General features: G+C 33.3%; 1 protein-coding gene across 2 annotated transcripts in view; it reads right to left on the reverse strand.

The window, feature by feature from the left end:
- Positions 1 to 200: 200 nt before the first annotated feature.
- The window catches only part of LOC132740055 (multiple epidermal growth factor-like domains protein 10), a 29623-nt gene continuing 10919 nt past the window's right edge, over positions 201 to 18904 (reverse strand). Inside the window, exons 2-8 of one of the 2 annotated variants that reach the window (XM_060727909.1) lie at positions 10501 to 10552; positions 8440 to 10005; positions 7881 to 7989; positions 6414 to 6460; positions 6170 to 6226; positions 4956 to 5015; positions 202 to 4765 (exon numbers count right to left, since the gene is read on the reverse strand). In XM_060727909.1, coding sequence (XP_060583892.1) covers positions 4716 to 4765; positions 4956 to 5015; positions 6170 to 6226; positions 6414 to 6460; positions 7881 to 7989; positions 8440 to 10005; positions 10501 to 10552 — 1941 coding nt within the window. In that variant the 3' untranslated portion in view covers positions 202 to 4715. Of the gene's footprint in view, positions 4766 to 4955; positions 5016 to 6169; positions 6227 to 6413; positions 6461 to 7880; positions 7990 to 8439; positions 10006 to 10500; positions 10553 to 18904 lie in introns of both variants that reach the window. The other variant, XM_060727910.1, reaches the window with a different exon arrangement.

Consider the following 18904-nt stretch of genomic DNA (forward strand, 5'->3'; position numbering starts at 1 on the left):
ATCGATTGAAGTATAACTGATGTACAATGAGCGATATGAATTTAATTTTACTGATATATTAATAAAATATATTTGTTTATTTTAGGTACTTTTGCTACAAATCACACTGAAAAAAATGAGGGAAAAATACAATACTTGATTATTTTCAGAAGCGCATGGAGCGAACAAAACTGTTAACATTTTCTCACTATGGTGTAATTTATACAGCATACACCAGGAAAAAAAGAAGAAAAATAATTCGTTTTAATGGCGAATAAGTAAAAAATAACAATTTTGAAGCGCGGGAAAAAGACGCATATATAAAAACTGATGTATCACGTTAAACGATTTCAAAAATATCTTATGAGAGTGTCTATAAATCTGTAATCATATTATTACTGAGCTTCTGTCCACAATATCTAAATAAAGTCACCAAATATGTGGCGTTAGTGTATATAAGATATTGTTTAAGTATCATATGAAAATAAATCATATGATATTGTGCACACAAGCTCAGTAATAAATACGATTCGTGTTTGTCCTTTATTTTGACATGCCTCTTTTTGTCACTTTACACTTCACAAAGAAGAAGAAAAAGAGGTGTTTAACTGGCAATAAACACTAGTAAGAGACTACATGTATATGCAGTTGTTCAATTTCATGCATGTTCTCTCTCGGATAAGGTCAAGAAACAAGGCCTTTTAAGGCAACACTTATGTTTTTATTGATATTTCCGTCCTTATTACGCTTTAGTTTCATACGATACTTAAACATATCTTATATACACTAACGCCACATAGTTTATGCAAATCAGTAAGAATTGAAATAATATTAGTCTTAGCGGTGTTTATCGAATTTTAACACCGGTTAGCCTACGGCCTTCGAGGTCAATTCATTCCCATCAAAAATCCATACGGCTGAAACATAGCCGATAAACACCGCACAGAACGATATTATTTCTTTAACAAACATTAATATAAAAAATAGTTTAGATATCATTTCAAGACACAGGTAAAATAAATGTAAGTAGACCGGTTCGATCGGTGATCTTTAAAATTTATTTTTAACTATGATAATTGACATTGATGCGTTTGATTTCTGCAAAGAAGATCAAATCCAATTTAAAATATTGTTCAGCAACTTTTAGGATACTAGTAAGATCAGAATAAAGATTTATTTTGACATAATGTGCATACATTTTGATATTAGACATGGGTTGATATATAACTTCGCGAAAACCAAGGCACGCTCACAAACACCAGGGAAATATATTTATATATTATAATTAATGTTCTAAAAAAAACTAAGCGACTATAACAATGACAATAGATTTCATTTGTATTAAACATTGTACAAATGTTAATTGCATCAAAATGATGACAGAGATCAAAAGACATCCAGAGTATATGCAAATAAAAATATACTTGAATAGTCACGCAAACAATCCCACTATATGTCATGTAAGGTAAAATCAAAAATAAATAAATATATATCTTCTCTTTTTTGTTCTTTTTTGTTATAAAATATATTCTAACGAAACGATTTTTACATCCGCCTTTAATTTGTTTCCTTGCCCGAATAGTCCTAGTTACTTATGTTAGATTTAAGTTCGTGTGATTATTATTAAATGAAATTAAATCCATTATAGTATATTTTACATACCAAATTGAACATCCACATTGTTTCGTTTCAACTTTTCCATTCATCATAAAAATGGCAATATTTAAGATCTTAATATTTTAAAAAAGTATGGTCATAAATATTAAAAACGGAAGTAAAGCAAAAAGTTCTCATAATACATCGTTATCATGTACCTGCAAAAATATCGATTCATGCGAAATTAACGGTAAAATATGTAGAAAACGTTTTCGTTACAAAGATGAAACTTGATAAGCGAATCATTTCCATTGTTAATTTTTGTGCTTAAACTAATTCATATCGCAAAACTCATTACAACAACAACAACGACATAAAATTTATTAAGCTCAAGCCATTAAAACAAGCATATGAACATCAATGAAAAATACTTTGTAAGGTCACGTGACTTGTTGTTTGCTTAACGGGATTGACAACAGCGATAGTGTGTAACTCTATTTGTTATTTGTCTCTTTTTTTGTAGTTTTTTTTTAAACGGACTACTTTCTCTTGTCAGGGAATTTCCCATGTTGGGTGACTGAAGCTAATGTTATCATCTACACATTGATTATAATTATTTAAGTTATAATACTATAGATACTATATAGTTTTGTTTTAAAATTGGCAAATAGTTCACTTATTTTGTATGTTACCAGTATAAGTTTGAGTTGCACTGATACCGCGCTATCCCCAAGTGGGTTTAGGATGGAGATTGATTGGGGGGGGGGGGGGGGTCAACAACGAAAGTCAACCCTTAAAAGTCACAATACGAAACAATGCATAGAAATAATGGCGGTTTTATTATATCAGTACAAAATTAAAGATTGAATCGTTCGGACCACTCGGATATCTCGATAAAAGCAAGATGCATCTCATTCGAATAAGAGCCGAACCTCCTGCAGAAAAAGTCGTGTGGATGAACGTATGAAAATAATGCCTTGCGTTCAGCAACAACTTAAGAATTAAGCTTAAACGTGATATCAATTTGCCAAAACACACGTATGAAAATGTAATTTTTAAAATGGACGGTTATAGAAAGTATGGTTTTGACAGACTTTAAATACATCGGCGAGCCTTTAAAGACTCTGAGTGCTAGCGTTTTCAGTCGAAACAATCGCAAAAACTTATATTAGAATTTTAGCGCCGCGTTTTAAAGGCTAAATTAAGATTTTATTATTTTCTCTTGCTACTAATTACCCCTAGAAAACTAGGGGTTAAGATGCTTAGTCGTTTTCCACTCACGTTTTAGCATCACATATACACAAACAGTCTATAATACAACGTCTTGAAAATTGAGCTATGATAAAAGATGCCGGAACAAGAATAATGACAAGTGCCATAACCGATACAGCCCCTTAACATTCCCCAAAAATGTCCTTTAATATCCAGCCATCATAATAATGCCCTTAAACTGTTCCAATTATTTTTTTATACCAGTCTCATTCCTTTCTTAGAAAGGTAATAATCTTCTCGGTTTCAGAGGACTTGGTGACCAGCTCATCGTTGTATCAGTCTGTTGAAACCCTGTCACACTAGGGCGGCGTTCTCATCGTCCAAATAGGGCGTCCAAAGAAAATTCAGAACACCGTGGTGAGCGCAGTTAGATCGCAAATATCGCTGTAGCATCGCCACAACATCGTAGTGGCATCGCATTGAACGCCAACCGACGGCGCACATTTTGAGCATGCTCAAAACAAACGCCGTCACTTGGTGTTCTGAATAGAGCGCACTTGGGTCACAGTAAGGACGCCGTAGCAACTCAGTAGCATCTTCTACAACGCAACAGGAGTGCCGTGAAAGCGCAAAACGAACGCCGAATGAACGCAGTGGTTATCCGCGGAGCTTTTTCAGAAATTGTGCGACGTCTCTAACGTGTTTATACTTTGTGTGCACGGCGTCTTTACGGAGCTTTACAATTTCAGCACAGTGTGAGCGCCGCGATAGCGCCGTGTTGGCGCCGTAAAAGCGCATTGTAAGCGCAAAGAACTCAGTAGAATCGAAGTCCGAACGCAGAAATCAAAATTTAAAACGCCGTGAAAGCTCCGCAGCATCGCCATGATCGCCTTGAGGACGGCGTGAAGACGGTGTGTGAAGTTTCCATGTCATCAAAAATACCTCATTATTTTATTGCGGTCTCGCGGTGCTTTGTTAAATTTAACAACGCCGTGTAAACACAGTTGACGCGCAGTCAAGTGTAACAGGGTGTTTATCGGGTACCACTAAATTGTATAGCTCACTAACAAAAGATTCACTCACTAACACGAGGACAATTAATTACTTGCAGATGAAAAAACTGTCTTGTGATGATCTACTTATTATAAACAACATAATTCTTAAAAATTACAGCGTGGTATACACATTGTTTTTTGTTAACAAAATAGATGAATAACTATACAATTTAATCAAAACATATGTACAATTATCGTTATGGTAACATAAGTCTAATACACCCTAAACTGTTACTCAATTTGTATGAACTAATTCAAAAACACCATTGAAAAAAAATTGAAACAATTCATTCAACTGCCAATAGCGCAACTGTCATTTGTTGAATATAACTGAAACGTAATATGACTTTACGTTAATTGAATAAGTAAATGTTTTATGTTTAAAGTTTTACACACATTAAAATCTCTCGTGAATATTCTATGAAATTCCTATCCCAAAATTATAACTTTTTTTCTATTTTTCTATTATTTTATATTGTTTTAAAAGATCTAGAACAATATAGATAAAAATAATAACTTAAAGGTGAAATCAACTTCATTGTGCATGTAGATATTGATGCAATATTGAGACTAGTATACAAAAATACATTGTCAAGACGTGCCACACAAACACTACACTTGTTTTTTAAGTACGGGATATGACACAATATTGAGTGAAGTGTCGTCCAAATACTAAATAGTGCAACGTTTTACATGCTGATGTATAAACAATATATATATATAATTGACAATTAACTTTCCTTTTGATTTTAACATCAATATTTACAAGAGTGTTAAACAAATTATGAACAAGAAATGAAGTGAAGCACTGCGTCACATTTAAGAAAGTGTGGTAATGAATCACAATGAATGTAAACCCGTGAGTCTAGTTAATCAGTTAAGTCCAGTGCCCGGTTGTATTCGTCCATATTCATGCTCAGATTCTATAAAAAAACACAAATAAAGCACATTTTTATGAACTCTTTATGTCTTTATCGATACTATTGTGTATAGACAAATTTGTACATCGATACTAAATTAACCCTTAAAGTTTAATTACATTATAATTATATCTTGTATATGTAATGTTATACATTACTCTATAAAATATCATTGCAATTAATTTACAAATACCTTGCAAGCTTTCAAGATTCTCATAGTTATCTGACGTCATTGAAGTGCCACTGTTTGATGCTTAAATAAATAACATTCTATAAATAACATTTTATAAATAACATTCAATAAAATGGTGTAATGGATTTCAACGTAGATAATAACTGCATAAAAGTTGTACTAAATAAAATTTAGATGCTACGGTGTTTGGTGACTTTTGATGGTATGATGGTGAAAACGCAATGTTAAGATTGTGAAAACGCGGTGGTACGATGGTGATATTGCAATAGCACGATGGTGAAAATACGATAGCACGATCGTAAAAACGCAATGACAGGATGATGAAAACGCGATGATATGATGGTGTAAACGCGATGGTACGATTGTTAAAACACGAAGTTACATTGTTCAAATCGCGATAGTAAGATAGTGAAATTGCGACGGTAGGACATTACATCGCGTTTTCATCACCGTGCAATTGTATTCTTATTTTCAAACCATCGCGTATCACTATCGTGATATCGTACCATCGTGTTTCTTTTCTTTCTTTTTTTCCTTTTTTTTGTGTGTGATTTTTTGTTGTTGTTTTTTACCACATTGCATGTGGCAGTGTGCATAGCGGGCAAGGATAAAATGAAATGTCACGATTATCCAAACAAAACACCGTAAGATATAAAAGCATTGGCTGTCTTATAATTAAAAACCTGGACGTTGCTATGTCCAAATAGCAATATATTGAGTAAACACACCAACGTTCATTTTTATAATCATAAGACAGTCAATGCTTTCCATAGTAAGATGCAAACACCTAATGGTTTGAATAATTGTATGCTCGTATTACGATACATATTTAATTTCCACTTTAAAATAAAGCATGTAAGTGTCGATTTATTAATAATTGGAATTTAAAAAAAAATACAAATAATATAACGTCTCATTTCAATACAGATAAATTAGTTCATCTTAAACCTTTCCACTTGTCAGATACGCTTCATCAAAGATTTGACCATACATATACATATCAGCCATTCAAATAATTATCAATATTGAAATATAATGTTGATCGCTGAATTCATTCTAAGTGGATACTGTCATTTAATGATATCAAAGACTTTAATTGGCTTTAAAAGTGGTCAGTCATTACTTTTAACGAATGCAAATTTATCTAAAAAATCGATTACAGTGTAGAAAAAGAAATCGATTACAGTGTAGAAAATACAACAAAGTACACGCACCTTGTGTACTTCTATTGTTCTCAATACTTGCAAAATTTCCACATTCTAGTACTATTTCTGAAATGTTAACATTTTATTCACATCATTACATTTTGAAACTGAGTGCATTATTTTTGTTTTACTAGAGATGCACAAGAAAACAGATTTGAAATGCTTAAATTGAACAAAAATAAAATTAATAAAACACAAATTCTTAAAGGAAAAGAAACAGAAAACAAACTATAGTAAATAACATCATAGTTACCAGAATTTTCATAAGATGGTCCTCTTGCCTTGTTTTTGACATTGTTTCTGTTTAGTAAAGAGAATTATGTTTTAGTAATTATAATCATTTAAACAATTCGATTTGCTGTTTGGGAAAATGTATTCAGTATTCTGAATATGTAATAATATTTTTTTATTGCGAAGACCATTAACTGAAAATATATATGCGAGGAAGAATAATGCAACTTTTAGGAAAGATCAAGGCTGTCTCTTGACATTGTTCTAAACAATCAGCAACTTCAGAACAATTCAAAAGAGGCCAAATAAATCATGGACTTCTTTCAAGAAGTATTTGTTATTAATATACAAAATATATATGAACGGAACAACTCCTGTTTGAGCTAAGGTAAAAACAAACAAAAAAAAAATTTTTTAAACAAATTGATGTATCTTTATATGGAAAGATTCTATGATGAAAAAAGAAAATATAAAACACTGAAAATCTTTGTTACCCGGCTTTGGTTTCACAAACAAAAACAATCATTGTGATTACTAAAGATAGACCGAAAGAGGTTCATGACCCCAGTCAACATATAGAGTGTGTGAAGATTTTGGGTCTGAAGCCAAATTAAGAACTCCACATATTTACGAAATAGTAGAACAATTTAATATGTCATCATTAATTTCATTACATTCATTTTTTCTCTAAATATTAAAGTTTTATTAATTTCTAAAACACTGAACGTCATTTTAGATTTAAAAAAGAGCTATTTAGACAATTTAAGGTTAATCAAAACGAAGTTTTAAAGAGAAGTTTGTAAATAAGAACGTCTTATTAGTATAATAAATTCACGGATTTGCAACACGTATAAAGAAAAATACGCCACCAAAAAAAAAAAAAAACACTGAAAATCGGAAAATGATCGTAACGTATCGTACGTAACCCTTCTAAATAGTATGCAAGATTTTTTGTACAATTGACGGAATTGCTAATGGTAAGATTTAACAATGGTTATTAATCTTGACAAATAGAAATATGTAGATGTATGTGTTTCTAAATAAACCTGTCGTGTTTCGATAAAGGAACTCAATTTCTAGCACCAATATCTACGTCGTAGGTAGACATTTATAAATACTTTTTTCATGTACATGAGTAAACATGCAGGATAATGAAAACTAATGGTTTTCTCGTAAGTTTTGACATAATTTGTAACTCAGTATAGGCCTGTGCAAAATAAACTCTTATGTAAAATATATAGAATTTAAGTTTCTTGCAGTTAATTTTGAATACTTATTTTAGGATTGTCATTATTTTCAACAAGTTGGAAAAGTGAGAGAGGTATTACAATTTAACTTATCTCTCATGAGCAAACTCAATCAAAACGAGTTCGCAATTTATTTTCATCTTATATTTTTGCTTTAAATGCTTCCGAGGGATCGCTTTGTTTTAGACTTTTATGCATGTTTCTTGATTTGTGAATGATAAATGAAAAAAAAAAAACATTACCTTTGCCGACACTTCAAGAGTAACAGCACAGACACTGTAATGATGTTACCCACTACTGACACAGCAAAAAGAGTTCCAAATACTACAGCAGCCGTATTCACCGGTTGATCTGAAATCAATGGTATGTATAGTATCATGTAAGTGATGGAAAACTTTCTGAGAATAGATTAAAGTATTTGTATCATGCTGTAATTTTAATGAGCGTATCAAGTTTGTATTCCAGAACTGTCAAATATCATTTATCAGTACATAAATATCAAAATACATGAATAGTATAAAGACGGTTTATGGAAATGACATGTCGACTGGCATGGATAAATACTGATTGCATATGCTTAAAGTACTTCGGTTATAACAGACTAAGGCTTTAATGAACATACCTACCGGTATATGTATTATTCATACCAAATCTGTTGAAGCAACAATATCTAATTATATTTCATAAATGTTCTACTCATTTCTTAATTATGATTTAAGGATACATGTTTTATTCTTTCCACAGCCAAGAGTTTTACTTCAAAGCTACCATAACGTACATTTTATGCACAATGTTTCTAACCTGAGATCAAAGGACAAACGGGATCATTTATTACTTTAACTTGGCAACCCTTTGTACATTGGCCGTCCTCTCGGTCACAGAGTGTATCGTTACAATAAACAGAGCATTTCTCGGAACACTGTAAACCATAGAAACCATCAACACATCCATATAGACACTTCCCATTTGTCTGCTGACATACACTTCCACTTGCCGTTGTTCGTATTTTGCACGTAGGTGAACAAGAAAAGTTGCAGCTTTCACCATAATAGTTATCTTTGCAGCTGCTACAATTCCCTGATTCAATATTACAAGAACCAAGACAATTCTCTGGGCATTGTTTGTCACATTTGTCATTAAAATATCCAGACGTGCATTGTTTGCACCTAGTCTCCGACAAACATGTAATACAGTTATTATTATTAGTACAACATATGTCACCAGAATAATTGTTTTTACAGCCATCAGAACACGTGCCTGATTCTCTATCACATACACTGTCTAAACAATTAACCGGGCATATTTCAGAGCAAAGTGAACTAAAAAATCCAACAGCACATTTTTCACATTTCACACCACCGAAATTCTGACTGCATTCAATACAATTGCCGGAGTCTTTCAAGCAGCCTTTATAATCACAATTATGTGGACAGTCACTGTTGCACATTTCTCCAAATTTACCAGCTAGACACTGATTGCATTTACCTCCTACAAAGTTATCAAGACATCCATTTAAGCATTTCCCATCACTTTCGTTGCATCGCTGATTTTTACAGCCGACAGAACAAGACATGTTACAGTATTTCCCATACCAACCAGCTAAACAAATATCACATTTATTACCAATGATTGTGTCTGAAGTGCAACCGTCTGTACACTCTCCGGAATCTTTTTCACACACGTTATTTTTACATCCCGTGGGACATTGTTGACCGCAATTTTTTCCGTATTTCCCGGTTTTACATTTATCACATCTTTCCCCAGCATAATTAGGGTCGCATTCACAGTTTCCAGTTTGTATATCGCAAGTGTTTGCGCTACAACCAACTGAACAATTTTTCGCACAGTTTGTTCCATATAGACCAGTTTTACAAACAGAGCAATTGTCATAAGAAGTGCATCGTACACAATTATCTCGACATTTGTACGTACAGTTGTTCAATTTAGGGAGGTCAATGTTGTCGTTCTGGTAACCGATATAATAACCATCCTTGCACGACCCACAGCTTGTTTTCGACAAACACGTGCTACAGGTACTTGGACAGAGACTATTACATGTATTGTTGTTATTTTCATATCCCTCCTTACATGATGTACACGTGGTTCCTGTCGTGCATGTTTTACATCCGGGTAAGCATTTTGATGTACAGTCACTATCAGGGCCTAGATAATATCCATCATAGCATGCCGTACATAACGAATAATCAACGGCACACTTTGGACAGTTGAATTTACATTTAATCCAGCATCGAGCACCTCTATAGCCATCTATACAGCCTAGAGTACATTCCTCCGAAAAATATGTCCCTAATCCACATTTTCCTTTCTTACAGCATGCACAATCCACTTTACATCGTTCATCAACCTCTAAAATATTAAATCGTAATACCTTTTACGTTTTCCTTGAAATATAACGATACCATGAAAACGTTTTTACGTATAAAATTGAATTCAAGGACAAGGTTATCTTACAATCAACAAAGTCGTTACAATCAATTTACGTTGCATTTAAATGACGTAAACTTCGTTGCTTTATTACATGAATTTAAAAGCATATAAAGGATACTAACCTTATTATTACTTGGATATAACAAATCGCTTTGAACTTTTTAATTGCTGTTGATAAGTTGTTTGGTAGTCTTCCAACAACAACCACAACAACAACAATAGATATAACAACAAAAACCCAGAATATTTTTCTGTTGATGGTCATGTTCACACTTCTTTTATTTAGTATATCACAAACATTGTTCAAATTACAGTATTATTAGTAAATTATTAAAACTTTCGACACACGATTTTTCTTGTACGTAATTATATGAATTATGAAAAGCAAAAACGATATTTCAATCTAGAACTTACCTTGTGCCGATGATTTGAAAACAAAAATCCATAAACAAGCTGTATGTACAACCTGCAAAGGAGAGTTTAGATATAAACACAACTGACGTGAAATTTATTTTGTGAGTTTATGTTGTTATGTTAGATATCTTATATTAGATATTAGAAATTAATCCTTAAAACTAACTCTTTAAATATTTAATAAATATTGCATTTCGTATCCTAATGTTTATAAATGAAACGTTTAATTGACATAAGTATGTACATAGTAAATTACTAGAATTACAATTTATTAATGTACATAAATACAGTATTTACACGATATATAAAAAATTTTCAAAACAAAACTTTATACGCGGTATAAAAAACTAATAGGTATTTATTAGGGCCGAGTAGACCTTACCGAGATGTTCAAGGGTCGAATTTACAAAAAATATATATTTATTTTTGTCGCGCTTCAATCACGACTACATCAAATGGGAAAAAGATAAGTTTTCTGATAGGATATTTTTCTCAATTTGTTATACATCAAAGCATTTTGAACTAACACGGCACAAATGCGTAGAAAGAAGAGTCGGTGTGTCATGCGCAAGACCAATATCAGTAACTCTAAGGTCAAGGTCACACTTACAGGTAAACTGTGAGCAGTTATAAAATCCTGTCTGGTCCATTACTCGGCTATGCATCACGAGATTTTCAAGTCAGATGGCAAAAGTAATTGTGATTACCAATGCTGTACTGTGACAATAAAAATGTAACTTATATAAACTTTATTGAACTTGTATTTTTACACTATAATAAAGGTTTTTAGAATATCAAGAAACTGTTTTTAACCAACGGTCATGTGTCCTCTTACTTTAGAGGGTCTGTAATTGCAAACATGTTTATGAAATTCCAACTTTGCTGTCCTGTCATAACACTTTGTTCGCACTACTCTGTGTCTTAAAATATTTAGCAGGGCATCCATGGCTTTCACACATATTTCTAGTTAAAACTTAGTTTACTTCACAAATCTTAAAGTCATTAAACATGGAATAAAAAAATCTGCCGTTATGAAACCAATTTTAAAAGTCATTCTGATAATTTAAACTAAAATTTATATTTATTAGGTCTGTCTGCTCCAGTCCTTTGCCTTGTTCCCGAAGGAAATTTCACAGAGTTATGTTCATATACTAAGATAAAATTTAAACTACTTAACTTAAAAAGGATGTATAAATTATTATGATATATCACAGACGTTATATACAATAAAATATTGTATTTCATAATATCTTATCAAACTTTTCAAGGTATATAAGCTTATGATCCATATTCAAAAATATTAAAGCTACACATTATCTTACTGAGTCAACAGTGTTGTTTCAGAACTGCCCTTCATAAGTACTTATCAGTTACACAATAATCGTTAACATTTTTCTTTATTTTTAGGTAGACCATTGAAGAGTATTCAAATAGGAAAGAATCAACTACATTGAAGTTGAGGGACTTTTTTACTTTTTTTTTGTTTTCTTTTTAACATTATTTATGCATCTCTCAGATCCCTTATGGAGGTCAAAAGTGTTTGATTTTAATTATATAACTACTGTAGGTATTTATATGTTAAATTATACTAAATTAAATCGCAAATATGATACCAGATTTTTTCAAAATTTAATAAAATTAAAACTGCACGGTTTTAGTATTTTATATTTCGCATGATCAACCAATATACTTTCAGAATATTTTCAGAAACTTTGAAAACAGCCCATCATTGTGGTAAATTTTAGGGATATTTTGAATTAGCTTTTTATATAGGGAAATGGTCAAATAAGTTTTTAAAGACGGTTGGGTAGGGTAACATTTTTATACATATGAAAAATAGTTTGTTTAAAAACAATCATTTTGCTCGTGTAATTTGTTATCTCACTGTTATTATTTGCTTCTTAACAATGAGCAATAGCAAAACATTTTTTATAATGATGATATTATAGATTATTTAGAGTTTCTTCATTTCTGAAAAAAAAGCCTTTCTTAAAGCAAAGTTTTAGTTCAGAAATATATCCATAACTCATAAACCACACGACAAATTTTATTTAAATTTTGCATACAGGTGACCTTTAAGACACATTACTGTCCTATTTTGTCAATTTTACTGTTCATTTTAGTGCCCATTAACCATGGTCTAACTTAAAACATTTTTCATGGATAGATAATTATTGTAGAATAATATTGTTCAGGAATTTAAAATATACTAGGTAGTGAAAATACTTGTATGGCATCTCACAGTGTGCACTGTTCCCAGCCCACAATGTATTCAAATAATCTAAATCATATGTAACATTATATACTACGGCGATCTAACGTGTATCTTACACGTCTGATATAAACTCCTTTTTTTCAAACTTAAACGTGTCAGCCTCTAGCTCTAGGAAATGATAAAGGTCTCCTTGCATGCCTTTTTTATGCACATGCATATTTGTATTTTAGTAATGTGTTGACCTCATAATAGCACAAAATAGAAGCACAGTCAGAATTTTTGTATCACAAAATAAAACAAACTATATTCTTGTCATTTCTATTTACCAAAGTCAGACTTTCAATGTTTTCATATAAAATAATTATATATACACCCTAACATTTTTAACAATATTTTTAATTTATCAGTCAAATACTATATGACTTGCACAATTTTAAACCTTGCTGACCCAAGTGTCTTTCATTTCAAACTTTAAAGATCCTGTATGTTGTATGTTGTAATTGAGGTTGTATACCACACTTAAGTGAAATTATATATATGTATATAATTATGCTTATAAAACAATTTTCAGACATCGAATAATATGTAAAATATGTACTGCATATATGATTACATATTATATGTAATCATTAAAATATATGCATTCATTTCCTATTGAAAAATTTGACGTGGACTTTATAGAATTTTTTATTACCTCCCTTTATTTACATGAAATGTTAAATTGGGTAATATCTTTATATATTATGCTTTTTTGGAACTAACAAAATTGATAAATCTTAATTTGAGCATCATATTTATGATATAAAACCATAACAAATTGTGTTACAGGATCTTTTAAACTGCGATTGGCAGGTCCATAATGATATGAAACAAGGACAATCAAAAAGACATAACACCCATCATTTTATCTTTTAATTCATTGAATGTATAAACTAAGTCCAATAACACAATATATAATGTAGAATTTAAAATGCATAATACATTTTTGAAAAGATAATTTAGGTATGTTTATTAAGACAAATTTTACACATAAAATGTAAAATGTTGTCTCTCCCAAAATAATCAATGGAACATGTTGGGATGCAGAACTCATTTATCCTGAATAGAAGAAATTATCAGGCATGCAACGTTTGAATTCCCCCAATGGTTGCTGGGATAGCACAAGTGAGCGGTGTTTGAACCCTGGTGAACGTCGGTGATGACCGGGAATCGATAGTCCGTATATTAAAATATTTTGAACATGCATATAAGCTTTCACTGGGACAAGCGTTCTTAGTTGTTTTATTTGATTTGCTGAAGAATATTTAAGAACGTTCTTGGAAGGTTTAATCAACGTTTGCACGCGTTATGCTATCGTTAGTCAGTCGTTAATCTACTAGGCTAATGCTAATCGTTTGCTTTGCAGTGAACGACTCACTGACAATCTGTCAACGACCGCTACTAGCGCACATAGCGTGTGACTTAAATGAAAAGAACGTCCTCTTAGCGTTCATTGGGCATCATTCGAGCGTTTCCCGAACGTCTATTCGTGAGCAAGGTTAATTTGATTTTGGGCTAGATCTAGAAAGACTACAATTGCTTTATATGTATGCCATAGACATGCATGAAGAGGACAGAACATTCATAAAAACAGAGGGTCCTCGCCGAAAGAGAAAATGACCCTGAAAAGACGACAGTGCTTGACTAAATCAGTGTTATTAAGACGGCAAGTGTTTTGTTTGTTCGACCGAATCATGGTTGAGCTTTGCTAGGAAGATGACAAATCCTTCACGAACATCATGCGCATGTCACATGATATGTTTGTTGAGATACTTGGACATATCAGAAGCTAATTAGCGATGCAGCATACCTTTTACCTAAAGCTAATTGAAGCTGGCCTGAAACTGGCGGTGATACTGTGACATATGGTGTCTGGATCTAAGTATGCTTACATAAAGTTTGTGTGGCGCGTTCTATCCAACACAATCTCTATCCTTGTCCGTGAAGTGGAGTGGCGATCGGGGACGAGTATCTGGATGATGTGATGACCGCCTCCAAGCACTTCTGAAACCTGGCGTGACATTGCCAGTTCCTTAAAAGGTTGAACAGATGCCTCTTCCAAATCAACCTACAACAAATACAACGAATTCTATTCTGTGGTGAGTATGGCCCAATCGGACACATATTAAGTTTATTTCCACAGATATTTGGTGGTATGTGATTTCCTTTTTGTTGTTTTTTTTTTTTTTTGTTTTTTTTTTGTTTTCAGATAATGTTTTATAGTAGAAATTGATTTAGGTTATTCTTGTGCTACGACGAGAGTATCTTCATTTACAGGCGTGCATTTAACGGCATAGTTATTTCAACGATGAAGACATTTATCGTCACGTTTGAGAAGAAAATGTGCAACATGTTTTCTATCATCATCATCAGCAGCAGCGTCATCACCATTGCACTTCATATCACAATCATTATCATTATCGCAATTCCCACCCCCTGGACTGTCGTATTAAAAAACGTTTGTCCCCGACAGGTATCCCTTAGACAACCCCTTAAAGGGACTTTTCACGAAATACATCCCTTTAGACAAGGTTTTAAACCTTCCCTTCCCCTTGATGGTTATGCTGTGTTAGACGGCACTTGAAAATATCACACACGGGTTAATCTTTCTTTTCAAAACAGTCCCCCTACCCTATTGTCAGCTTTATCTATTGTAATCAAAACGTTCAATAAGGTGTCTTTGTTTTGTTATTGTTTATATTATCAACTTCTTTCTTTTTTATTTTTTTGGTTTCAACTTACCAAACAAGATGTAATCAAGAAAATTATCACTTTTGACGATAAAATATGATAAACAAGATCAACAAGGAAAGGCGGCGTTCAATGAACGCAACCCCCATGCGACCCAGCAAAAAGAACCACTGGCTAGAAGCCCAGGCGGACACCAAACAAAAATAGGACAGGGCACAAGACAGAGCACGGACAGGTCAATCACTAAAATAATAAATAATTTGTTACTGACAAGGAACCCAAAGAAAACAAATAAATGATTGAATAATAGGAAATAATTTATAACTGATAAAGAACTCAAAGAAAACAAATACATAATTGAATAAAAGGCCCATAAAGTTAAAGGGGACAGGGGAAGGGGACAGGAGACCCGGGGAAGGGGGGGGGTAAAATAAGTGACACAAAAACAGTATAAAACAACATAGACATACATCTGAGGAACACAAAGGGGCGCCGCCTTGGAACGGTCAGCAGCATAATTATGACTGCTGGGGAGTTTAAACCGGTTAATGGTGCACCAAACCTTGCTCTTAGCCCCACCATGTTCCTATAAACGAGACAGTGTAAATAAAATGAATCCCCACCAAGTGAAATTCTAACAGTTGTTATGGTAACAAAAGGTTAAATAAGTAAAACACCAAAATAATCATGTAGAAACATATCAAAGGAAACCCAACGACCATAACAAAAGTACTCAATGTCATAAAGGAAGACAGAGCAACAAGAAAATCACCTACAAGGGCCCGACGAAGCAAGGCAAAGAAGAACATTACGACAATTCAGTCCCAAAGGGCTTTAAGAACTGTCCATCATAGAGTCTCCCACTTGATCAGATGTAATCAAAAGAGGAAAGCGTAGTGTCCAACTGTTATAGGGTTGAACACTAAGCATGCAGTATGTCTTAAAATAGTAGGGTCATACCTCTTTTTATAAAACGTTTAATGATTTTAGTAAAATCAGCAGAAGAAATTACCATGAGCCAAAATCTTACGAAGTTTGTAAATCACATCGCCATAAAAACCAGGCTGGCTAATCCCTTGTCGCAACAGATTGTTTTAACGTAACAATAAGCTATAGTTACAACACCACACTATTTAGTCATTCAAAAAAATAATTCAAGAAGTGCGCATTATATAAATGTAAGGGAAGAATTTGTAGTTTGTTTTTTTTACATTTTTTCCTCAACTTTACTCTCCGTAATTCCATCCGATATTTAAGTCATATTATTCAAAGTTAAAATTGATGCCTTAACTAGTCCGGCAGAACTTTTTCAAAAATGAACTTAATTTGGATTTGGCGAGCATAGAAAATGTTTTTTGGTGATTTCCCTTTAAGAATGGTAACTGGTGGGTACCTATCTGTAACAAGAAAACAAAATGGCGCCCAAGTTGGTAGAAATTCATGAATATCCTTTTTTAGATGTCTTACAGTAATATGATATGATAAACAAGATCAACAAGGAAAGGCGGCGTTCAATGAACGCAACCCCCACCCGACCCAGCAACAAGAGCCAGTGGCAATGAGCCCAGGAGGACCCCAAACAAAAACAGGACTCAGCACAAGGGCATGGGCAGGCTGACCACTAAAATCATAAATAATTAGTTACTGATAAGGAACTAAAAGAAAACAAATAAATGATTGAAAAATAGGACCATAAAGTCAAAGGGGACAGGGGAAGGGGGGACAGGAGACCCGGGGAAGGGACAGGATAAATAAAAAACTAGGGGCAAAGTGAAGATACTTACCTTAGACGAGAAAACAACAAGGGACACAAGTGTCACCAAAACAGTATGAAACAACATAGACATACATCTGAGGAACACAGAGGGGCGCCGCCTTGGAACGGTCAGCAGCATAAATACTGCTTGGGAGTTTAAACCGGTTTATGGTACACCAAACCTCGCTCTTAACCCCGCCATGTTCCTATAAACAAGACAGTGTAAATAAAATGAATCCCCTCCAAGTGAAATTCTAACAGTTGTTATGGTTACAAAAGGTTAAATAAGTAAAACACCAAAATGATCATGTAGAAACATAAAAGTACACCCAATGACCAAAACAAAAGTACTCGATGTCTTGAAGTAAGGCAACGCAACAAGAAGAATATCACCTACAAGGGCCCGACGAAGCAAGACAGAAGACAAACATTAAGGCAATTCAGTCCCAAAGGGCTTTAAGAACTGTCCATCATAGTCTCCCACTTGGTCCGTCAGATGTAATCAAAAGAAGGAAGCGTAGCGTCCAACTGTAAATGGGTTGAACACTTAGCATGCGGTATGTCTAAAAATAGTAGGGTCATAACCCCTTTTAATAAAACGTTTAATTAATTTAGCAAACACAACAGAAAAATTACAATGACTCAAGATCTTACGAAGTTTGTAAACAATATCCCCGTAAAAATCAGGCTGACTAACCCTTGTCGCAGAAGTTTTTTTAGATCACTATTGAATTTTGAAATTAAATCAAAGATACGATTGTAAAGTCTTGGTTAAGGTGGGAATAAAATTAATACGTAAATCAATAATTTTAAAGATGTTACGTTTCCATGTAACTAGAGCATTACTATCCGCATTTTCACGGCGACACCATTTGACCAAATATTCCTCTATAGATTCAGCAATCTGACTACGACAAGCATTTAAATCAATCTCAGAAGGAATTCTGTATTAAGGTCCTTTCAAGAATAAGTTATGATTATCTGTGGCCAAAATCTGAATTACAGAATTTAGAAGTATTGCAGTCTCAAGTTGTTGGAGTATTAAACTGAATATCTACGTCACAGACCACTTTGTTGTAATAAGTCCCCTGCGGATGTTTCAAAATTCTAAATTTTACTCGTTCATGTTAAATGTTGAATTCTGCTTAAGCCGGTGCTAGGGGGCGTGGACGGTAGTTTGCACTTGTCAGTACCGTCCATGAACAGGCTCAATCAAACTGAGTCTGCAACATTTTCAATTTTGCCGTGTTGGGCTTTCTTTAGGGATTCTTATTTTCTCTATTTTACCCTCCGTCCGTCTGTCCGCCTTTCTGTCCGTCCGCTCTCACGGGGCAGTAATTATGTGGCTAGATGGACAATAGGTAACTGTTCTTTCTCTTTGATGTCATTTATTCCGTAATACTTTAATGTGGCTATTTTCTTATGTGTTGCTAAAAAGAACAATAGAGAGAATAATAGAGTGCACATCATTACTCCGTCAGTCCGTCCGTCCACAAAACTGGATCCCGCGATAACGCAAAAAGTGCTGATAATATTTTTATGAAACTTGATATATGGATAGATGTCAGTATGGAGATTATGCATGTCTTTTTCTTTTCTTCCTACGTTAAAAATCCTGGTTGCTATGGGAACTAATATACTGAAAATATGGCAAGTTTTACACATAAACTGGATTCAGTGATAACGCAAAAAGTACTGAAAAT

This window comes from Ruditapes philippinarum, unplaced genomic scaffold (assembly GCF_026571515.1).
Source record: "Ruditapes philippinarum isolate M1 unplaced genomic scaffold, ASM2657151v2 ctg2700_1_1_1_1, whole genome shotgun sequence".
In the NCBI taxonomy this organism is placed as follows: Eukaryota; Metazoa; Mollusca; class Bivalvia; order Venerida; family Veneridae; genus Ruditapes; species Ruditapes philippinarum.